The sequence below is a fragment of the Carcharhinus amblyrhynchos genome, chromosome 7 (assembly GCF_965287045.1).
Source record: "Carcharhinus amblyrhynchos chromosome 7, sCarAmb.v2.hapA, whole genome shotgun sequence".
Classification (NCBI taxonomy): domain Eukaryota; kingdom Metazoa; phylum Chordata; class Chondrichthyes; order Carcharhiniformes; family Carcharhinidae; genus Carcharhinus; species Carcharhinus amblyrhynchos.
Genome location: NC_137330.1, coordinates 125,970,358 through 125,995,114, shown reverse-complemented (window position 1 = coordinate 125,995,114; position 24,757 = coordinate 125,970,358). Strand labels below are relative to the sequence as shown.

At 44.3% G+C, this 24,757-nt stretch overlaps 1 protein-coding gene across 1 annotated transcript in view; it reads right to left on the bottom strand.

Annotated features, from left to right (window-relative positions):
• The window catches only part of LOC145345623 (dynein axonemal heavy chain 8-like), a 1,557,438-nt gene that overhangs the window by 848,878 nt on the left and 683,803 nt on the right, over positions 1–24,757 (bottom strand). The window contains exons 32-35 of the mRNA XM_080193457.1: positions 21,990–22,094; positions 14,625–14,738; positions 10,189–10,251; positions 4,159–4,259 (exon numbers count right to left, since the gene is read on the bottom strand). Of these exons, the coding sequence (XP_080049583.1) occupies positions 4,159–4,259; positions 10,189–10,251; positions 14,625–14,738; positions 21,990–22,094 (383 nt within the window). The remainder of the gene's footprint in view (positions 1–4,158; positions 4,260–10,188; positions 10,252–14,624; positions 14,739–21,989; positions 22,095–24,757) is intronic.

Below are 24,757 nucleotides of genomic sequence, written 5' to 3'. Positions count from 1 at the left end.
CCCCCACACCAAATTCACAAGCCTCCACCAGACATCTTAGCCTTGTTAGGAAACTGGTGATTGACTCCCCAGTATCTCTAAATGTGGAGTTCAAATGGTATCTCTGCATGATAAGGGATGGCTTTGGGTCATAATATTCTTGAACTCTAAGTTTGGCAACTCTCGGAAGGACTGTGTGTAAATGCCTCAGGGAAAGTTAAACTGAGCAAAATCACAAAAACAGCTGGTCCTCACACAGCCAGCAGGATAACCCTTTGCTTCTCATCTGAGGTTATGTCATTTGCACTGAAGAAATACTTCATCCTTTCCACATACTGGGCCCAGTCCTCCGCTGCAGGGTCAAAAGAATCCAATTTCCCAAACAATGGCATGTTTTCTCAACAATGGCTTTCTCTCAATATGTGTGGTGGTTCAGCAAGTTCCTTTAGGTCACTCCTTTTTCCCTCATTGCCATTGTAGTAACTCCACGAAGGCAAAAGTCCTGTCACCAAGTTAATTTATTTATACCATACAACTGTATAGAGCATGCTCTCCGCTGAATGCAGGGTGGGAGTCTGACATACCTGTTTTAAATAGGAAGCATGAGGCTCTCTGATTTAACCATCCATTAGGACTCATCAGGTAGTTCTTTTAATGGCCCAACAAGTAAAACAAACTCAAATTAACTTAGGGACAAATTAAGAGGGGCAGCCCCCCAAAAAGGAAGAGGGGGGCGGCCCAAACAGAAACCAAAGTCCAAAGGAAACTTAAAACATTAAATCAAAATATGATTGTAAGGGTCTATAACACACCTCAGCCCCTGCGGTGCTCGGCGGGCACGGAAGGCATCAACTGCACCCGTGGACACCGCATGCTCCCTCTCCAGGGACACCTGGCCGCGAACGTAGCCATGGTAGAGGGGCAGACAGTTGGGATGGACGGCCCCGTTGATCGCCCGCTGCCTGGACCTATTGATGGCGCGTCTCGCCAGTCATTACATTATAGACCTCTATAAGTTCACTCCTCAGCCTCCTACGCTCCAGAGAAAAAAGTCCCAGTCTATTCATCCTCTCCTTATAACTCAATCCATCAAGTCCCGGTAGCATCCTAGTAAATCTTTTCTGCACTCTTTCTAGTTTAATAATATCCTTTCTATAATAGGGTGACCAAAATTGCACACAGTATTCCAAGTGTGGCCTTACCAATGTCTTGTACAACTTCAACAAGACATCCCAGCTCCTATATTCAATGTTCTGACCACTGAAGTGGAGATGCCGGCGTTGGACTGGGGTAAACACAGTAAGAAGTCTGACAACACTGGGTTTAAGTCCAACCGATTTATTTGATAGTAAACTCATAAGCTTTCGGGGTTTGCCCCTTCTTCAGGTGAATGGAGAATTCTGGCCTCAGACAGAGCATATAACAGCACAGACAGTTTACAGATTACTGATTAGAATGTGAGTCTTTACAACTAACTTGCATAAAAGACTCACATTCGAATCAGTAATCTGTAAACTGTCTGTGCTGTTATATGCTCTGTCTGAGGCCAGAACTCTCCATTCACCTAACGAAGAGGGGAACCCTGAAAGCTTGTGAGTTTACTATCAAATAAATCGGTTGTACTTAAACCTGGTGTTGTCAGACTTCTTGCTGACCGATGAAACCAAGCATGCTGAATGCCTTCTTCACCACTCTGTCTACCTGTGACTCCACTTTCGAGAAGCTATGAACATGTTCCCCTAGATCTCTTTGTTCTGTAACTCTTCCCAACGCCCTACTATTAACTGAGTAAGTCCTGTTCTGGTTCAATCTACCAAAATGCATCACTTCGCATTTGTCTGAATTAAACTCCATCTGTTATTCATCAGCCCACTGGCCTAACTGATCATAAAAACTGAATAAAAGTTTCTATAGGTATCTAAAGAAAAAAAAGACAAAATGTAGGCCCTTTATAGGCAGAAAAGGGAGAGTTCATAAGATATTGCAAAGAAATTAAATTTGTACTTTGCTTCTATCTTCACAAAAGAAGACATGAATAATGTACCAGGAGCTCTGACAGAAACACATTTTAGTGAGGCACTGAAGGAAATCAGCATTAGTAGAAAAATGGTTTTGGGGAAATTGATGGGATTGAAGATGGTTAGATCTCCAGGTCCTGATAATCTTCATCCCAGAGTATTTAAGGAAGTGGACCTGGAAATAATAAATGCATTGGCGGTTACTTTTCAAAATTCCTTGGATTCTGGACTAGTTCCTATAGATTGGAGGATAGCTAATGTAAGTCTGATAATCAAAAAGGAAGGTAGAGAGAAAACAGGAAACTAATATCAGTTCTGGGAAAGCTGCTAGAGTCTAAAAATCAAGGATTTCATAACTTTTCTGAAGCAGCTGTAAGTGTGGATAGAGGTTGGTTTGTGTGATGTTCTGGGCTTTGTTCACAACCCTTTGTAGTTTATTGTGGTCTTGGTCAGAGCAGGAGCAATATCAGGCTGTGATGGATCTGGAAAGAATGCTTTCTGTGGTGCATCTGTAAAAATTGGAGAGAATCGTAGTGGACATACCAAATTTCCTCAGCCTCCTGAGAAAGTAAAGGTGTTGGTGGGCTTTCTTCACTATAGCGTGAGCCTGGAGGGACCAGAACAAGTTATTGGTGAACTGGACTCCTAAAAACTTGAAGCTCTTGAACATTTTCACTTCATCCACATTGATGTAGACAGAGGCATGCTTCTATGCCCACTATGCTTCCTGAAGTAGATGACTTCCTCCTCATTTTTACCGACATTGAGGGCAAGATTATTGTCATTGCACCATTTTACTAGATTCTCTATCAGTTTCTTATACTCTGTCTCATCATTGTTTGAGATCCAATTATGTTGGTGTTATTAGCAAACTTGAAAATGGAATTGGAGCAGAATTTGGCCTGTCAATCGCTAGCATATTTGGAATTTAGTAAGGGGCTGATGACACAGCCTTGTGGTATTGAGGATAGTGGACAAGGTGTCATTGCCTGTTCTTACTGATTGCAATCTGTGGGTTAGGAAGTTGATGATCCAGTGGCAAAGGGAGGAGCCAAACCCTAGGCCACAGAGTTTGGCCATGAGCTTTGTTGGGATAATAGTGTTGAAGGCTAAACTGTTGCCAATAAATAGGACTCTGACATCAGTGTCCTTGTTTCCAGGTGTTTCAGGGTTGAGTATAGGGCCAGGGAAACCATCTGCTGTGGACCTGTTGTGATGATAGGCAAACTGTACTCTCTTTCACTACTACTGTACCTGAACCACACTATTGACCAGTAGTTATTTACGCCAACATGATGTCTCAATGGAGAGGCGGGAAGCATTCAGGAGGGTGGAAACTTAGTTGCCAAACTCGATAATGATGTTGAAATCCAATAAACATCATGCTAATAAACGTTGCGCCCTTTTTGTATGCAAGGCCCTTTGTGGCACTCGAAAGGGGCAGGGAAGATACCGAACCACTTTATATTGGCCACAAATCATATTTTTAACTTTGCAAGCTATTTTCCAGCTCACCACGCTGATCAATGGGTGCAGCGATATGGTCAAATCGTGCCAAAGATATCAGAAATGATAAGAGAATTGCAGTTTATTAATGATTGTGCTCTCACCTCATATTCTGAGCTTGGCCTTCAGTGGATTGTGAACTGTTTTTCAAAATGTGATTGATGATTATGGGCTAATCATCAACTTAAGGAAAATAGACGTACTCCACAAATTACCACCAAACTCTGACTATACCCCATCTACTACATGTATTAATGACACAATTCTGATGGCTGTAAAAAGGAAAAGGCAGTCCCAACAGTCAGACAATTCATTCTTGCATGCACTGTGCAAAGACATACAGGTCAGAAGTTAGGTTCAATGAAGGAAAATTGATGATTACATTTCAAAATTACTTCTGTGGCTGCCCATCATTTGGTGATGTGCTGAGGTACTGAAAGGTGTTACACAAATTAAAATCTTTGTTTCTCTTGAGATGTTTAGGCCTGCTCTTTGAAAAAGCTATCCAATACCCAATCATACTCTTCCTCCAAAAGCCCTGTATTTTCAATTTCACAAAAGAGGATCTCTACACATAAGGGTTCAGGGCATCCCTATCAAGTGGAATTGTCACATATTATTAAATGCATGCTTTCCTGTGTCAAATGTAACTTACTTATTTTTCTGTAGTATTTCATAGTCTTGGATTGGCAATCCAAACAGACGCTCTCCCGAGGAATATGTCACAAATTTCCTCCATAACTCATCAAACCAGCTCTGAAACAAACCACAGCTTAAACATAAGGATTATCAGTAGTGTTATTTATTTTGTTGTTATGTGCAGATTTTCTTTCATGTGAATGCAATCTTTTGAAGCTGTATTTTCTCACATGCTAGGCCTAAATTGTTTATGTCAAATTGTTGGTTTCAACTAATTGAGCTTACAAACATGGCCATGATTATATTGATGGTAAGTGCCCACACCAGCTTTTTCCTCTGAAGTAGAACATAGAACACAGATCATAGAATATTACAGCGCAGTACAGGCCCTTCGGCCCTCGATGTTGCGCTGACCAGTGGAACCAATCTAATGACCCTCTAACCTAAACTATTCCAATGTTATCCATATGCCTATCCACTGACCATCTGAATGCCCTTAAAGTTGACGAGTCCACAACTGCTGCAGGCAGGGCATTCCACGACCTTACTACCCTCTGAGTAAAGAACCTACCTCTGACATCCATCCTTTAATTACCACCCCTTAATTTAAAGCTATGTCCCCTTGTGTTAGCCATTACCATCCGAGGTAAAAGGCTCTCACTGTCCACCATATCCAATCCTTTGATCATCTTGTATGCCTCAATCAGGTCACCTCGTAACCTTCTTCTCTCCAATGAAAATAACCTCAAGTCCCTCAGCCTTTCCTCATAAGACCTTCCCACCATACCAGGCAACATCCTGGTAAACCTCCTCTGCACCCTTTCCAATGCCTCCACATCTTTCTTATAATGTGGCGACCAGAACTGTACGCAATACTCCAAGTGCGGCCGCACCAGAGTTTTGTACAGTTGTAACGTGACCTCATGGCTCCGAAATTCAATCCCTCTACCAATAAACTCTAACACACCGTACACATTCTTAACAACCTTATCAACCTGGGTGCCAACTTTCAGGGAGCTATGCACATGTACCCCGAGGGAGGAATTTAGAGTAGCTAAGAGTAGTGGGCCAGAAGAGGATTGGGAGAGGTTTAAATGTCAACAAAGATTGACAAAGAAGTTGATAAAGAAGGGTAGGAGAAACTATGATGCTGGGCTAGCGCTTAATATAAACAAGGATAGCAAGAGTTTTTATAAATATATAACAAGGAAGAGGCTGGCTAGGGTGAATGTTGGTCCTTTAGAGGATGAGAAAGGGGACCTAGTGGTAGGGGATGGGGATATGGCTAAGGTATTGAATAACTTTTTTGTTTCTGTCTTCACGGAGGAGGACGTGAATAATTTGCCGGGTGTTAGCGATGGAAAGGTGGTAGGACTGGAGGGTCTTAATGACATTACTGTTACTAGAGAGGCAGTGCTCGACAGACTGGAGGGGCTGATTGTGGACAAGTCCCCAGGACCGGATGGAATGCATCCGAGGGTTCTGAAAGAAATGGCGGAGGTGATAGTGGATGCCTTGGTGGTTATTTTCCAGACGTCGCTGGATTCCGGGGAAGTGCCGGCTGATTGGAAAACGGCTAATGTTACGCCGTTGTTTAAGAAGGGTGCCAGGCAAAAGGCGGGGAATTATAGGCCGGTTAGTTTAACGTCTGTGGTAGGTAAAATGTTAGAATCTGTCATTAAGGAGGAAATTGCGAGGCATCTTGAAGGGAATTGCTTGATAGAGCAGATGCAACATGGTTTCATTAAAGGGAAGTCGTGTCTGACAAATTTACTGGAATTCTATGAGGGTGTGTCTAGGGCGGTGGATAGAGGAGAGCCGGTGGATGTGGTCTTTCTAGATTTTCAGAAGGCGTTTGACAAAGTACCTCACAAGAGGTTATTGCAGAAGGTCAGGGGACATGGAGTTGGGGGTAGGGTGTTAGCGTGGATAGAGGATTGGTTGTCAAATAGGAGGCAGAGAGTGGGGGTCAACGGGTGCTATTTGGATTGGCGGATGGTGACTAGTGGAGTGCCCCAGGGGTCGGTGCTGGGGCCTCAGCTTTTTACCATTTATATAGATGATCTGGAGGAGGGAACCGAGTGTAGGGTATCGAAATTTGCTGATGACACCAAGATTGGAGGAACGGCAAATTGTGCGGAGGGTGTGGAGAGTCTGCAGAAGGATCTAGATAGGCTGGGCGAATGGGCCAGGAAATGGCAAATGGAATTTAATGTTGGCAAGTGCGAGGTGGTCCACTTTGGTAGGAAGAATGGTAGGAAGGACTATTACTTACGGGGCGAAAAACTGCAGCAGGCGACGGTGCAGAGGGACCTCGGGGTCCTTGTGCATGAGTCGCAAAAACCCAGCTTGCAGGTGCAGCAGGTGGTCAGGAAGGCGAATGGGATGCTGGCCTTCATAGCGAGGGGGATTGAATATAAAAGTAGGGAGGTCTTGCTGCAGCTGTATAGGGCATTGGTGAGGCCGCAGCTGGAGTACTGTGTGCAGTTTTGGGCGCCGTACCTGCGCAAAGATATTTTGGCCTTGGAGGGAGTGCAGAGGAGGTTTACTAGGCTGATACCGGAGTTGAGGGGGTTGAGCTAGGAGGAGAGGCTGAATAAACTGGGCTTGTACTCGTTAGAGTTTAGAAGAATGAGGGGAGATCTCATTGAGACGTATAAGATGATGAATGGGATGGATAGGATAGAGGTGGAGAGACTCTTCCCGCTCAAAAAAGACAGTAGGACTAGGGGGCACAGCCTCAAGATAAAGGGCGAGCGGTTTAGAACGGAGTTGAGGAGGAACTTCTTCACTCAAAGGGTGGTGAATCTCTGGAATTCTCTGCCCGTTGAAGTGGTGGAGGCTGCCTCGCTAAATATTTTTAAGATGCAGGTTGATGGGTTTTTGATAAGAGAGGGGATTAAGGGTTATGGGGAGAGGGCGGGAAAGTGGAACTGAGCAGTGACAGATCAGCCATGATCTTATTGAATGGCGGGGCAGGCTCGAAGGGCTAGATGGCCTACTCCTGCTCCTATTTCTTATGTTCTTATGTTCTTATGTTCTCTCTGCTCATCAACACTACTAAGAGTCCTTCCATTAGCCCTATATTCTGCACTCCTGTTACTCTTATCAAAGTGAATCACCTCACACTTTTCCGTATTAAACTCCTTCTGCCACCTCTCGGCCCAGCTCTGCAGCTTATCTATGTCCCTCTGCAAACTGTAACATCCATCCTCACTGTCTACAACTCCTCCAACTTTGGTGTCGTCAGCAAATTTACTAATCCATCCTTTTACACCCTCATCTCGGTCATTTATAAAAGTGACAAACAGCAGTGGCCCCAAAACAGATCCTTGAGGTACACCACTTGTAACTGCACTCCAGGCTGAATATTTCCCATCAACCACCACCGTCTGTCTTCTATCAGCTAGCCAATTCCTGATCCAAACTACTAAATCACCCTCAATCCCATGCATCTGCATTTTCTGCAATAGCCTACCATGGCGAACCTTATCAAACGCTTTGCTAAAATCCATATACACCACGTCAACTGCCTTACCCTTATCCACCTCTTTGGTCACCTTTTCAAAAAACTCGATAAGGTTTGTGAGGCACTACCTACCCTTCACAAAACCGTGTTGGCTATCCCTAATCAATTTATTTCCCTCCGGATGATTATAAATCCTATCCCTTATAATTCTTTCCAAAACTTTGCCCACAACTGAAGTAAGGCTCACTGGTCTATAATTCCCAGGATGGTCTCTACTCCCCTTCTTGAACAAGGGGACAACATTTGCTATCCTCCAGTCTTCCGGCACTATACCTGAAGCCAATGACGACATGAAGATCAAAGCCAAAGGCTCTGCAATCTCCTCCCTAGCCTCCCAGAGAATCCTAGGGTAAATCCCATCCGGCCCAGGGGACTTATCTATTTTCACACTCTCAAGAATTGCCAACACCTCCTCCTAATGTACCTCAATCCCGTCTAGTCTACTACCTGGTATCGCAGTATTCTCCTTGACTACGCTGACATTTTCCTGCGTGAATACTGACGATAAATACTCATTCAGTGCTTCTCCTATGTCTTCAGGCTCCGCGCACAACTTCCCACTGCTGTCTCTGACTGGCCCTAATCTTGCCCTAATCAATCTTTTATTCTTGATATACCTGTAGAAAGCTTTAGGATTTTCCTTGATCCTATCCGCCAAAGTCTTCTCATGTCCTCTTCTAGCTCTTCTTAACTCTCTCTTTAGCTCCTTCCTGGCTAATTTATAACTCTCCAGTGCCCTAACTGAGCCTTCATGTCTCATCTTTACATAAGCCTCCTTCTTCCTCTTCACCAGAGATTCAACTTCCTTAGTACACCACGGTTCCCTCGCTTGACCACTTCCTCCCTGCCTGACAGGTACACGTTTATCAAGGACTCGCAGTAGCTGCTCCTTGAACAAGCTCCACATTTCAGATGTTCCCAGCCCCTGCAATTTCCTACTCTACCCTATGTATCCTAAATCTCGCCTCATAATTACCTTTCCCCCAGCTATAACTTCTGCCCTTCGGTATATGCCTATCCCTTTCCATCACTAAGGTAAACGTAACCAAATTGTGGTCACTATCACCAAAGTGCTCACCTACCTTCAAGTCTAACACCTGGTCTGGTTCATTACCCAGTACCAATTCCAATGTAGCCTCACCTCTTGTTGGCCTATCTACATACTGTGTCATGAAACCTTCCTGCACACATTGGACAAAAACTGACCCCTCTAACATGCTTGAACTATAGCTTTTCCAATCGATATTTGTAAAGTTAAAGTCCCCCATAACAACTATCCGGTTACTTTCGCACCTATCCAGGATCATCTTTGCAATCCTTTCCTCTACATCTCTGGAACTTTTTGGAGGCCTATAAAAAACTCCCAACGGTGTGATCTCTCCCTTCCTGTTTCTAATCTCAGCCCATACTACCTCAATGGACAGGTCCACATCAAACGTCCTTTCTGCCACCGTAATACTGTCCTTGACTAACAATGCCACACATTGAAGCGGTTTGCAACAGAGGAAATGAAACCACAGGCTGTCAATTAGGATTAGACTCTGTCTACATTGCTGTCAGAATCAATGGGGTACTTACAATGCAACTATGAAGGGAAATCAAAATAAATATGGTGGCTGAAGGATAATAGAAATCCATTGAGCAGGCAATTGAATCTTTTACAGAGCTGTGTGCATATATTGAGGCTGAATGCACAGCTGGGCATACTGGAACCAGCCCTCCACCCCCGCCCACCCTCTCCCTCCAGGTGAAATTAACATCTTCTCTCTGTCAGAGGATGTCAAAGGTGTTTGCAGCTTTCTGACAGGGAGAAAGGAAAATCTCTGCTGCAGAATGGAATGCTGCAATGATTTTAAATCCTGCCAGGTGTCCAGGAGGTGGCATGGTGGCACAGTGGTTCGCACGGCTGCCTCACAGCACCAGGGACCCCAGTTCAAATACTAACTTGGGCCACTGTCTGTGCAAACTCTGCATATTCTCCCCATGTCTGCATGGGTTTCCTCCAGGTGCTCCGGTTTCCTCCCACAGTCCAACAGTGTTCAGGTTAGGTTGATTGGCTATGCTAAACTGCCCCATAGTGTCAGGGGAATTAGCAGCCTAAATACGTGGGGTCACTGGGATAGGGCTTGGGTGAGATTGTTTTCAGTTCAGTCATGATGGACTGAGTGGCTTCCTTCTGCACTGTAGGGATTCTATGGTTCTTTGATTCCAGAAGGCATGGAAGTTAAAGTTTACCTAGTTACTTCAGAATTTGCATGGTGAGTGGGTGTTGGGGGGGGCAGTGGCAGTGCTTCTTCGACTCTTGGGTCCAACACACCAGGTCCTTATTTGTGAGGACCTGTATCAAAGCCCACCCAAAGAATAGCATTGAACTTTCAAACAAAAACTGGCATCAGTACATGGGAAAAATAGGAAAACTGGTCCAAACTAAAGGTGAAACATAATCAAATTATGTTTTTTTCTGGTAATTAATTGACCTTAACAATTAATTTACACACACATTATCATTATGCTTACCTGAAAGATTTGTAATCTTGTGCTGGCTTCTGCAGGTGCAATACCTGCAACCATAGGACCTTCCTAAAACAACATAGAACATAGAACATAGAACATAGAACATAGAACATTACAGCGCAGAACAGGCCCTTCGGCCCACGATGTTGCGCCGACCAGTTACAAAAACAATGACCCACTATCCTATACCAATCCCTTTTCGTCCATAAACCTATCCAGAGATCTCTTAAACGCCCCCAAACTAGACGCATTTACAACTGCAGCAGGCAGGGCATTCCAATCCCTCACCACCCGCTGGGTAAAGATAATGATATAACATGCTCAAAATTCTCTATTAATCTAGAAAGATTAATGTCTATTTCTAACTGAATTTTAATGGAAGAGTTCAGATAACGTGAGAAATTCCAACCAGAAAAGGTACATGGCTGATTTCAATATTAATGATATGATTGACAAGCCCCGGACACTATTGATCAGGCTCACTTGCCTTAGCTCTCTTGCCAGTTGGGGTCCTCATGAACAAGAATCACAGATGGTCCCCACCATTGGGAATTAGACGTAAATGACTAGCCAGTTGGAACAGAGGCCATTAAATCCCCCTGTGTGGTCTGGCCCCCTGGCAGTGCCAAGGGGGTGCGGGGTGGTGGCAGGCCTGAACCATAGAACCCTAAAGTGCAGAAAGAGGCCCTTCAGCCCATCGAGTCTGCACCAAACACAATCCCACACAGGCCCTATCCCATATCCCTACTTACTATACCCACTAATCCCTCTAACCTACACATCCCTGGACACTAAGGAACAATTTCTTAGCAATGGCCAATCAACCTAACCCGTACATCTTTGGACTGTGGGAGGAAACCAGAGTACCCAGAGGAAACTGACACAGACATGAGGAGAATGTGCAAACTTCACACACACAGTGACCCGAGCCGGGAATCGAACCCAGGACCCTGGAGCTATGAAGCAGCAGTGCTTACCACTTTGCTACTGTGCTGCCCCTGAAGAGGATGGAGCCTGAGGGGTGGTGGAGTCTGATGGGAGGTGGTGGGTGGGAACCCGTGGGGGAGGAGAGAAGGGGATAACTCTGCAGTGGGGCAGCTTGATCAGTGGGGGCAGTGATCATGGGCTTGGGGCAAGCTACAGGCATGTCCCATCCTCCTGAGGCTATACTTACCTTTATGCTCCTGGTTAACCTATTGTAAACTACACCAACGTCATGCAAAGCAGGTCATTGCCAGCAAAGAGTAGGGAAGATCCCAAGTCATGTTCTCACCAGCAAGAACTGCAACTTACTGATCTTCAGCCCCCACTGGCAACCTTGCAGACAGCGAGTGTGGTCTCAAGATGATGTGCACAGGAATCCAATTGCCATTTGAGAGCTTGCACCATAAATATTCCATAGTTTCATCTTGTGAAATTTATAAACTATTTTTCTATAATGTGAAGTGCAAATGTTACTTCTGGAATATGCAAATATAAGACAGACATTTATGCACTTAAAATCTGACTCAGCAATATGACTCTGAGTAATTTTCTTTCCAGGCGATTTTTTTAGTATCGGCCCACTAAGAAGGCAATTTTGGGTTTGGCATCCAACTATGCAGAGCGGCCCGGAGTAGCAACCAAGAGCCACACTGAGAACATAGACTACAATCTCACAAAAACAATTCTGGCTGGAATCTTATGACCATTCACACTGGTGGAATTTTCCCAACCGGCTGCAGTGAACAGAGATTTGATTGGGTGCCAGATTCTCTGTCCTTGCCACACCAGGAGTAGAACATAAACAGCCAATAAGATTACACTCTCTAAGTGCCGAACAACTCGTGTCGGATCTAAGTGAGAAAATAAGAGGGAATGGTACCAATTTTTTTAGCAAATTGTGAGTCACAATCTTACAGAACTCAATGCAAAAAAAGAGCCTCAATGTGAGTTTTGCCAGTAAAGGAGGTGAAGCCTAAGCTCACCAGTGAATTTGGCTACAAAGTGCTTGTGGCACCAATACACAGATGCTCCAATCTCCCAGTGAATTGGGAAATTTCCTGCCACCACCCAACCGCCCCATGACAATGCCTCCCACTCCTCTTCACCAATTGCTTCCAGTGATGGTTCCTGCCCGCTCCGGCCAATCGCTTTCTGTGATCCTCAACCTATGATCACACTCTGTCCACAGAGCTCACCCACTCCCCATCTGTAGCGTTCCATCCTTAATGACCATACATCCGTCTGCAGTGCACCCCCCCCCCACCACACACAGTGATTGCCTCCCCTGTAGTGTTCTCCCCGACAGAGCTTGGCTCTCCACCCGTGGTCACTCCCCATCTGCAGCGTTCTACCCCCAACAATCACCTCTTCATCTGCAGAGCTCTACCCACAATTGATCACCACTCCCTCTTTTAAGAAGGTCCCTTCGCCCTGCAGAGCTCCCTCTTGCCTCTACACCTTGCAGAGCTCCCTCCCCCTGCAGAGCTCCCCCCTTGCCTCCCCACCTTGCAGTCTTCCCCCTTGCCTCCCTACTTTGCAGAGGTCGCTTCCTTGCAAAACTCTCCCCTTGCCTCCCACACATTCTAGCCCCACTTCTACTCAGGCTCCGTCTCCACTCAGACCCACATCCATGACACTGTCCTGACACAGTTATGGTGCCCAGTAGGCAGTTCCAGGGTGTTTGGCAGCGCCAGGTTGGCACTGCCCCATTGACGCCCTGTGGCAATGCCACCAACCACCCAAGGCCTCTGATCCCCCCAAGTGAGGCTATCACATCTGGTGGAGACCAGCTGTAATTCTGACCAGTATGAAACTCAACAAGCAAGGGGTTGAATGCAAATGAGCCCAGACGATAGTATCCGGGACTCACTAATGTCATATAACGACATATAAAGCACGTCATTAATATTTAAATTGGCATCACATCCTTTCTGTGTGCAAAGCCGATTTCACCAGCAAAACAGGGCTGGGAAGGATGCGTGAGGCACAAAAATTAGCTTGAATCTTATCACCTCACCTTTCCAAATGATGGGCATAACAAAGTCGTAAGATTACACCCATTGTTTTTGAAAAGACCCTTGCATAAGTACGTTGGTGGAACTATGTTGGACAGCACAGCAACAGAAGCAAAATAAGAAGGAAAATGGCTGGCAGAATGGGAAAGGTAACCACACAATTTACAAATATTTGTCCAATCTTCTGACCTATTACCCTTTGCAGTATGTGCATTTTTTCTTTCAGTTTAATAATATTGTTAATGGATGGTGCAGCCATCTCACAAAATATTTCTTCACGCTGAGAGTTATGAAATATATCCTTCAAGAGCCACTGTTACTCTACAATCCTTCCTTTTAACCTATTGTCCCAGCTCACTTTAGCCAATTTGTCCTTTCTCTTGAAATCACCATTACTTCAGTTTAAGGCATTTGTGCTGGACCCAGACTTCTCACCCTCAAATGTAAAATTCCGTCATGTTATGATAACAGTTGCCTTAAGGCTTCTTTAATATGAGACCTTTAATTTATCTTGTTTTATTGTACATTAACAGGTCTGGTATTGGAACATATTGCTTTAAGTAGTTGGGTGAATATACTCTGTGAAGTCATCTTCTGAGCCACCTATGCTAATCTGATTCATCCAATCCATATGAAGATTATAATCATCTCTGATTATTCCAATGCTTTTCTTATAAATCTCAATTATATCTTCCCCCATATTCTTTCCTCCAATGTACGTACTTTAAGCGAGTCTATAAATTAATCCAAGTGATTTCTGACTTCTGCTAATTTTATCTCAATCCAAATTGATTCAACATTTTGATCTTTTGAACTAAGGTCATTTCTCAATAATCTCCTAATGTTATCCTTAACAGAGCTTCCCCACTACCTTTTTATAGCTTCTGTCTTTCTGAAATCAAAAATAGCCTTGAATAGTTAGACAAAACCTGGGTCACCTTGCAACAAAGGTAGAATTTTCCATTCTCTACACACACTGCTGTTTAAGCAAACACTCTTCTTGGTTTGGCTGGAAAGTCACTTGGCCTTTTATTTCCCTTTGAAATTTCACAAATGAACACAATTATCTTTCTTTCTGCAAATTTATTTTACTTATTTAATTGTAGCAAAATTCAACTCAGCCATAAGTGCATGTCTTTCACTCCTAGATTATTTGATGTCCTTGACCCTTGCAGTCCAATTCATTTGTTTTAGTAAATTGGTCACACACACACACACACACACACACACACACACACACACACACACACACACACACACACACACACACACACACACACACACACACACACACACACACACACACCTCCTTTTCAAGGATGGTAAGGATGAGAAATAAATACAAGCCTTGTTACTGACGCCCACATCCCATGAAAGAGTAAAAATAGAGAATCCTTTCCAGTTCCTGTATTCAACTGATTTAATTTTACCAAAACTTACTTTTTCGTACTGTCGCCCATATTTAAGCACCTCTTTCTGGAAAATATCCACTGACTCCAACAAGTTAGCCTTAAATTTGGGTTGGACTTGAACCAATTCATCTTGCACATTTCTCTGTTAAGACAAGCAATTATATCACGAAATCAAGCAAACAGCATACTCCCACGTCTTCCAATTCTTAGTTAACTGGTCATTTTTAATTTGATAATTTAGAAATAAACAAGTAAATGCGAAGGTGACATTGTTTACAATAAAAAAAATGAAAACGTCTACATGTATTATATACAGCTTCAAATTTACAAAAAAAATCAAGTCCAAAAATAAAACCAAGTTGTAACAATATAATAATGTGCAATATAGCTAATATATTCATAATGAAAAAGGTACAGTTTTTTTCATATTTACTTAAAGCCTTGGAAAATATTCAGAATTTGATGGCCAGGGGAGAGAAAGGCAAACTGAACTTGTTTATTTTTCTCCCCATCTCCATGAGCAGAGGTAGTTTAGTTCTTGAAGTGGACTATGGCAAATTTCCCCTAACTCTGTTTACATAAGAACATAAGAAATAGGAGCAGGAGTAGGCCATTCAGCCCTTCGAGCCTGCCCCGCCATTCAATAAGATCATGGCTGATCTGTCGTGGCTCAGTCCCACTTTCCCACCTTCTCCCCATAACCCTTAATCCCCTTGCCTATCAAAAACCTATCAACCCGCGTCTTCAATATATTTAGCGAGGCAGCCTCCACCACTTCAATGGGCAGAGAATTCCAGAGATTCACCACTCTTTGAGTGAAGAAGTTCCTCCTCAACTCCGTTCTAAACTGCTCCCCCCCTTATCTTGAGGCTGTGCCCTCTCGTCCTACTGTCCTTTCTGAGCTGGAAGAGCCTCTCTACCTCTATCCTATCCATCCCATTCATCATCTTATATGTCTCAATGAGATCTCCCCTCATTCTTCTAGACTCTAACGAGTACAAGCCTAGTTTATTCAGCCTCTCCTCATAGTTCAACCCCCTCAACTCCGGAATGTGATTGTGATGAGAGATTTTATAATCTTACTTTTGGGTTAAATCAGGAATTTTGTTCATTCATACCATATTGGGGCACTGATGGGGAGGGTGCAGGTTGAGGTCCTTTTGGGGGGCATGTCACGATCCTGATGGGGAGACATTTTGGGGGGTCCCGATGGAGGCATGTCGGGGTCCTGATTGGGGGAGGGCATGTTTGGCCCTGGTTGGGGGGGTGTTTCATGTCGGGGTGCAGATGGTGGGGGTATGTCAAAGTCCTGATGGGGGACATGTTTGGGCCTGATTTTGGGGGCAGGTGCATGTCGGGGTCCAGATGGGGGCATGTCAGGATGCTGATTGGGGGCCATGTTGTGGCCCTAATGGGGGCCGGGGGGGGCATGGCGAGGTCCTGATGGAAGGGCATGTTGGGGTCCTGATTGTTGGGGGCATTTTGGGGTCTTGATGGGAGCATGTTGGGATCTTGATGGATTGGAGGCCCTGATGGGGAGGCATGTGGAAGTCCTTACGGGTACAATGTCGGGATGCTGATAGGGGGAGTGACAGATCAAGGTCCTGATTGCGGGGGAGAGGTCATGTCGGGGTCCTGATGGAGGGGGCAAGTTGAGGTCCCGACTGGGGGGCATGTCAGGGTCCAGACGGAGGCAGGTAGAGATCCTGATGGGGTATGTGGGGTTCCAGAATGCGGGGAGGGGGGTGCATGTTGGGGTCCTGATGGGGGCCATGTGGGGTTCCTGTTTGGGGGGGCATATCAGCGACCTGATGGGGAGGCAAGTAGGGGTCCTGACAGGGGATCATGTCGGTGTCCTGACGGGGAGGCACGTGGGAGTCCTAACAGGTGTGGGAGGGAGGGGTGGGGGCATGTCAGGGTCCTGATGGGGGGGGGTGCAGGAGAAGAAAGGTTAAAATCTAAAGTTGTTGATCTTTGATGTGATCTTCTGGTCCTATTGTTGTCATTTTATTTGATTTATTATTGTCACATGTATTAACATGCATGCTATATAGACAAGAGAAAAGGAAAGAAGAGAGTGCAGAATGTAGTGTTACAGTCATAGCTAGGGTGTAGAGAAAGATCAACTTAATGCAAGGTAAATCCATTCAATGTCTGATGGCAGCAGGGATGGAGCTGTTCTTGAGTTTGTTGGTACGTGACCTCAGATTTTTGTATCTTTTTCCCGACAAGAGTATATCGATGAGAGTGGAAGAGAATATGCCTGGGGTGCATGGGGTCCTTAATTATGCTGGCTGCTTTGCCGAGGCAGTGGGAAGTGTAGACAGAGTCAGTGAATGGGAGGCTGGATTGTGTCAATGGGGTTACTTGCAGTTTGCACTTCTGCCGCTGGGGAGCACATGGGAGTGAGGTTGCTATTGATGGGACTGAAATATCCCACTAGCAGGAGCAACCCGAAAATCCCATCCATAGTTTTCTGTTTAAGAACAAAGAACATTACAGCACAGGAACTGGCCCTTCGTCCTCCAAGCCTGCACCAATAATGCTGTCCGACTGAACTAAAGCCCCCTACTCTTGTGGGAACCAACTCCCTCTATTTCCATCCTGTTCATGTATTTGTCAAGATGCCCTTTAAAAATCACCATCACATCTGCTTCTATTCCCTCCCCCAGCAGCAAGTTCCAGGCACCCACCACCCTCTGTGTAAAATAACCTGCCTTGTCCATCTCCTTTAAACCTTGCCCCTCGCACCTTAAACCTATGCCCCTAGTAATTCACTCTTCCGCCCTGGGGCAAAAGCTTCTGACTATCCACTCTGTCCATACCTCTCATAATCTTGTCGACTTCTATCAACCTCTCAACCTCCGTCGTTCCAGTGAGAACAAACCAAGTTTCTCCAACCTCTCCTCATAGCTAATGCCCTCCACACCAGGCAATATCCTGGTAAATCTTTTCTGTACCCTCTCCAAAGCCTCCACGTCCTTCTGGTATTGTGGCAACCAGAATTGAACACTATATTGCAAGTGCAGCCTAATTAACGTTCTACAAAGCTGCAACATGACTTGCCAATTTTTAAACTCAATGCACCAGCCAATGAAGCACATTCTCCCCATGTCTGCGTGGGTTTCCTCTGGGTGCTCTGGTTTCCTCCCACATTCCAAAGATATGCACGTTAGATGGATCAGCCATGCTAAATTGTCCTTCGTGCCCCTAGATGCGCAGTTATGGGGATGAGTGGGGTAAATATATCAGGTTACAGGGATAGGATGGAATGCTTTCAGAGTGTCAGTGCAGATTGAATGGGCCAAGTGGCCTCCTTCTGCATTGTAGGGATTCTATGATTCTGTGAATTCTATTGGCCACTGATCAGTCCATCTGACCGGTGGCCAATAGAATTCACAGAATCATGGAATCCCTACAGTGAAGAAGGAGGCCACTTGTCTATATCCTCCTTTAATCTAAGGCTTTCCTCCTCACTATTTACCACCCACAAATTTTCATATCATGAACGAACATGTTCATGATATGATCAACAAGCCTGCTACATTAAAATCTAAAAATTTATATAAAACAGAAATAGGAAGGGTGCCATCACTGATCCCTGTGGGACCCCACTAGACAGTTTTCCTGTCAGAAAAACACCTCTTGATGATCATGCTCTGCCTCCCGGCACTCGGTCAATTCTAGATACAATTTGCCAAATTTTCTTGGATCCCATGGGATCTTACCTTCACTATCAATCCCCACGTGGAAGCTTGTCAAAAGCCTTGCTGTAAGCCTGAGTAGACTATGTTAAGTGTATTGCCCTTACTTACATACTTGCTCATCTCTCAAAAAATTCAATCAAGTTGGTCAGATGGAACCTCCCATTTACAAAGCTATTCTGACTGTTCTTGCAATGACCCTGCCTCTCCAAATGCAAATTAATTCTGTGTCTCAGAATTGCTTTCAATAGTTACCCAATCACTAGGTTAGACTAACTGGCCTGTAGTTTCCTTGTTTATCCCTTCTTCTCTTCTTGAATAATGGTACCATATTGGTTGTCCCCAGTCCTCCAGCACCTCTTTTTATATCCTTTCTTGCCTCACGCAACAGCCTGGGTACATTTCATTTAGCCCTGAAGATTTATCTAGTTTTAAGTGTGCCAGACCACTCAGAACCTCCCGTCTGGCATTGTTAATTTCTTTAATTGTATCACAGTCCTTCTCCCCGATTTCCATGCCAATGTTGTCCCCCTCACTATTGAGCACCAAAGTATTCATTTAGAATCCTACCATGCTCTTCTTTTGATTTGAAAATCAAAAGCCCTCTGGCTCCACACACAGATTTCCACTGTTATCGTTAACAGGCCTTATATTTTCCCTAATTATTTTCCTCCCCTTAATAAACTTAGAAAAAAGTTTAGAATTTCCATTAATTTTACTTGACAGTATTCTTTCAGTATTCTTTTTGCTGCAATTTCCTTCTTAAGTTCCCCCTTGCCCATTTTATATTCCTCTAGGACTTCTTCTGCCTTGAGTTCTCTTTATCCAATGCTGCGTATCCCACGATATCCCACCCAGTCTGCAGGTGCAGCAGGTGATCAAGAAGGCAAATGGAATGAGAGCCTTTATCGCAAGGGGAAAGAATATAAAAGTAGGGAGGTCTTGCTGCAACTGTACAGGGTACTGGTGAGGCCGCAGCTGGAGTACTGTGTGCAGTTTTGGTCGTTGCACTTGTGCAAGGATATTTTGGCCTTGGAGAGAGTGCAGAGGAGGTTCACTAGACTGATACTGGAGATGAGGGGGTTGGACTATAAAAAGAGACTAAATAGACTGGGTCTGTACTTGTTGGAGTTTAGAAGGATGAGGGGGGAATCTTATAGAGACGTATAAGATAATGAAAGGGATGGATAGGGTAGAGGTAGAGAGATCTTATGTTCTTATGTTCTTATGATTCTTCCCGCTTAGAAAGGATAGCAGGACTAGAGGGCACAGCCTCAAGATACGGGGGAGGCAGTTTAGATCGGAGTTGAGGAGGAACTTCTTCACTCAAAGGGTGGTGAATCTCTGGAATTCTCTGCCCGTTGAAGTGGTGGAGGCTACCTCGCTAAATATATTTAAGTCACGGGTAGGTAGGTTTTTAACAGACAGGGGAATTAAGGGTTATGGGGAGAAAGCGGGAAAGTGGAACTGATCCACTTCAGATCAGCCATGATCTTATTGAATGGCGGAGCAGGTTCGAAGGGCTAGATGGCCTACTCCTGCTCCTATTTCTTATGTTCTTATTATCGGACAACAAATTTTATGAAATTGGACACACAAAATGGAAGCAAACTAAAGCTACCCTCAGAGCCCCTCCACTAAGAATCACAAAGTAACAGACACCGATCAGTAGGCAAGAGCATGCTTTTAGAATGCAGATGAGGGCTAGCATATAAGGGAAGCTGGACAGGATGGCACCTACGGGAACTAAATCTCCACCCCATCAAAATCAGCACCTTTAAAACAGTCAAACAACCCATGGAGACACCTAAAATTAGCATAGTTAAGGAAACATTCCTGGCCCTTCAAAACCTCTTTTGAGATTAATGACACACCTATGGTTCAAACCCCGGAGATTCTGGACTATTAAATAACCAATCAGACAAAACAATTAACACGCACCTAAAACAATTTCCTCAACACTTGGAAACATCGAGACAGAATGGCTAAGGCCGAATACTGTAAATAAAGTATTAGCATTTGAATCGCATATTGCACCGAAGTTCAGGTATAACTATAGCCTGCTGCGAGGGACTGGCAGAGCGCTTTCGGGACAGTCCAATTGTATGTCCTGACTGTGCTTCTCTGTCGACGTAGAAGAAAATAAAGCTGTGCCGTTATTGAACTTTACCCTGAGTTCGTAGTGGTCGTTACGCCCACTCGCGCTAACATTCTTATGTTCTTACATTTAGGTTCCATTGGAGTTGCTAGTCCCACCTTTTATCTTTACTGGCACATGTTGGTCCTGTTTAGTTCCTCCTTAGTTTTTTTCTTGAATTTCACTGTTGTGTCACAGATTTACCTAAAAATGTCTGCTCCCAGTCCATTCTAGCCAAATAATTTCTGATCTTATCAAATTGGCCTTCGCCCAGTTTAGAACTTTGATTTCAGGTCCATCCTAGACCCTCCCATAGCAAACTTGAAGCTAACTGAGTTATGATCATTGCCTGAAAAATGGTCCCCCACTTATACTTCAAGCACTGCCCAGTTTTGATAATGAAAATGAAGTCCAGAACTGCCCTATATCTTGTAGTATCTCTGACATACTAGCTTAAAGGGTGGCATGGTGTTACAGTGGTTAGCACTGCTGCCTCACAGCACCGGGGACCCGGATTCAATTCCCGACTTGGGTCACTGTGTGTGTGGAGTCTGCACTTTCTCCCCGTGTCCGTGTGAGTTTCCTCCAAGTGCACCGGTTTCCTCCCACAATCCAAATATGTACAGGTTGGATTGATTGCCCATGCTAAATTGACCCAAGTATCAGGGGAATCAGCAGGGTAAGAACATAAGAACATAAGAAATAGGAGCAGGAGTAGGCCATCTAGCCCTTCGAGCCTGCCCCGCCATTCAATAAGATCATGGCTGATCTGTTGTGGCTCAGTTCCACTTTCCCGCCCTCTCCCCATAACCCTTAATCCCCTCTCTTATCAAGAACCCATCAACCCGCTTCTTAAAAATATTTAGCGAGGCAGCCTCCACCACTTCAACGGGCAGAGAATTCCAGAGATTCACCACCCTTTGAGTGAAGAAGTTCCTCCTCAACTCCGTTCTAAACCGCCTCCCCTACTCTAAATGCGGCCTAACCAACATTCTATGCACGTGCAACATAAGACTCCAAAGACCAGCATGTCTTTCTGACTTCGGGAGGAAACCTGAGGAAGCCCACGCAGACACGAGGAGAACATGCAGACTACTCCACACTGACAGTGATCCAAGCTGGAATCGAACTTGGTCCCTGGTGCTGTAATGCTAACCACAGTGATTAGCACTGCTGCCTCACAGGGTGTAGAATGAGAGGCCATAGATGTAAAATAAAATGTAAGTGTTACAGACAGGACGGTATTTCATAAACAGCCCTGATTTCTGCTGTAACAATTCTACAATCTGTGATTCTTAGAATCATAAATTGTACAGGGCAGAATGAGGCCATTCAGCCCATCGAGTTTGTACTAACACAATCCCACCCAGGCCCTAGGGCCTGTTAACTGTACTTGAAAAATTTTTCTTAAAGAACTACACTTCTGAGTATTCTTCAATATCTTCTTAAATACACCAGTAGACTTATGCTCTTTTAGAATATTATTCAATGCTAAATATTCCTATAGATTTAGCATTGACTCTGACATGAGGATTATTTGTAGAATACTCACAGCTTTAACTTGTAATTTGTTGAAAAAGTACCGAAGTGTATCAACTTCTTCTGTTTCTTCCTTTGAAATATCCACTTCATATTTATTCAGTATGCTATATGCTTCCTACACAGAAATCATATAAACAACAGATAAAATCCGATAATGGTAAGACTTGTACATCTGGTCACATCTATCAATACAATTGCACTAACAGTATAATTTATGCAATATGTAATTAATGAGTGGTCCATTAGATAACTGGATTATAAGTGTGATGTGGATCTACTTTTTATGGCTACAATTCTCCTGAATAGAAACCACCAGTAGCAAAATCGCATGTTTCTCGCTTACTTGGGCAGCACCTATCGGGTAGAATTCAACCATCTTTAGTGTGTAAATATGCAGAGCATAAAACACACTGGGAAGCCTGATTTCACAAAGATTGGGCTTTTTAATGCATGTACCAATCCCACTGACTGCAGTGCTAATCCCCATCATGGCCAGGATGTCTTTTGTTCTTGACATACTATAGAAATCTTTAGGGTTCTCCTTGACCCTACCCGCCAAAGTCTTCTCATGTCCTCTTCTAGCTCTTCTTAACTCTCTCTTTAGCTCCTTCCTGGCTAATTTGTAACTCTCCAGTGCCCTAACTGAGCCTTCACGTCTCATCTTTACATAAGCCTCCTTCTTCCTCTTCACCAGAGATTCAACTTCCTTAGTACACCACGGTTCCCTCTCTCGACCACTTCCTCCCTGCCTGACAGGTACATATTTACCAAGGACTCACAGTAGCTGCTCCTTGAACAAGCTCCACATTTCAGTTGTTCCCAGCCCCTGCAATTTCCTACTCCACCCTATGTATCCTAAATCTCGCCTAATAGCCTCATAATTACCTTTCTCCCAGCTATAACTTCTGCCCTTCAGTATATGCCTATCCCTTTCCATCACTAAGGTAAACGTAACCGAATTGTGGTCACTATCACCAAAGTGCTCACCTACCTCCAAGTCTAACACTTGGTCTGGTTCATTACCCAGTACCAAATCCAGTGCAAGAATGCTATTCCAGCAAGAGTGGATGATGGAGACTCACCATGGAGAAAAAAACAGTCAAGGTTTTAAGGTCTAAAACAAGTCTGTTTATGAACATTGCAGTTAAGAATGAGCCTGCTGATAAACACTGCAGTTAGAAAAGAGGAAATGGAAGCTTCTGCCTGCTGTTTAATAGCCTGGACCTGTCAATCAGAACACACCTGATTCTAAACATTGCAGTTAGAAAAGAGGAAGTACTTGATTCTTACTGGATTGTATCAACAATTAACTTTATGATCTGCTCTGGAGTTGTCAATCAGAGAAGTTCTAAATGACCAGACTCCACCTGCGGATTATGCAAAGTACCAAAGGGAAGTCCATGTGAAACCAATATCTCCTGTCAGTCAGAGGATTGCACAAGTGTTTACACACACCTGAGGCTTATGATCGAAAATGAGGGAAATCCATGTCAGATTTTATGACCACGCTCATTCTGAAACCATAAAATTCTGCCTGAGGTCAATGGACCTTCCCGTGGCCTGTCCTTCATCCATTATGATTCCCAGGCAGGCAGGGCAGTAAAATTCTGGCCTTCCTGCCAGACAGAGGACTTCAAAAGGTTTTGTTCACAGCAGGAGTTCTAAGAATGAGGGAAATCCTTTCTGTAGAATGGGGTGCCTGCTTTGATTTTGATGACTTCCAAATATCCAGATAACATGGAAAATTAAGTGACCACATCAGAACTTTCAGAGTGCAGACAGCTGCCCAAGGTCACCATGCCAAGAGTGATGTCCACTTTTCCCATGGCTAGAAGATGCACTCCAGCCACAAGACCACCATCCCGGAGAAGAATCCAAAGTCATCCTCTTCCACTCAGCCTGAGGCTATCCAACGCCCACATTCCTTGGATGACCCTCCCTCTGCAGCATGGCAGTAACAGAGGCACATTGGTACTGAACTTACCTCCTTACGTCCCCTTGGAGTCTAGGGTGCCAGGTCCAAACTTGTCAGAGCCTGTACTATTTAGTGTCCACTAGTTCCTACTGGCAGCATATCGGGAGGCTGGAGCATCCAGCCTGAAACCTGGTAATAAGATTCTAATTTGACTTGAACAGTATTCATGAGCTTCCTGCCTCACTGGGGCTAGCATGGCCAACTGTAATGGAGAATTGTAATGGGCATGGCACCCAGCACAATTCCAGTTTTGCCCGTAATGCCTAATTTAAAGGGCCAGAGATTAAGCCACCATTCAGCATGAGTGGTGAATTGCCCCCGATATATTTCTGGGAATTTTGCTGTTGTCCTACATATGGGTAAAGAAAGGTGTGTATAGCCAGGGTTAATGAAATAAGGCAAGGTTATTCAAGACAGATTGCCTGTAGGGGACCAGAGATAAAAAGGTTAAAGGTGGTTAGAATTCCAAGTAAATAGGCTGGATGTAAAATTTGCATTGTGAGATAATGTTAATCTTGGTTTTCTGGTTGTTGAATTTCAAAGGAGAATTCAGAGGTTATAAGGAACTCTTCCATTTTACAATGATTTCATAGAATATAGAACATTACAGCGCAGTACAAGCCTTTCAGCCCTTGATTTTGTGAAGCCAATCTAAAGCCCATCTAATCTACACTATTCCAATATCATTCATATGTTCATCTAATGACCATTTAAATGCCCTTAATGTTGGCGAGTCTATTACTGTCGCAGGCAGGGCATTCCACACCCTTGCTACCCTCTGAGTAAAGAAATGACCATGAGAT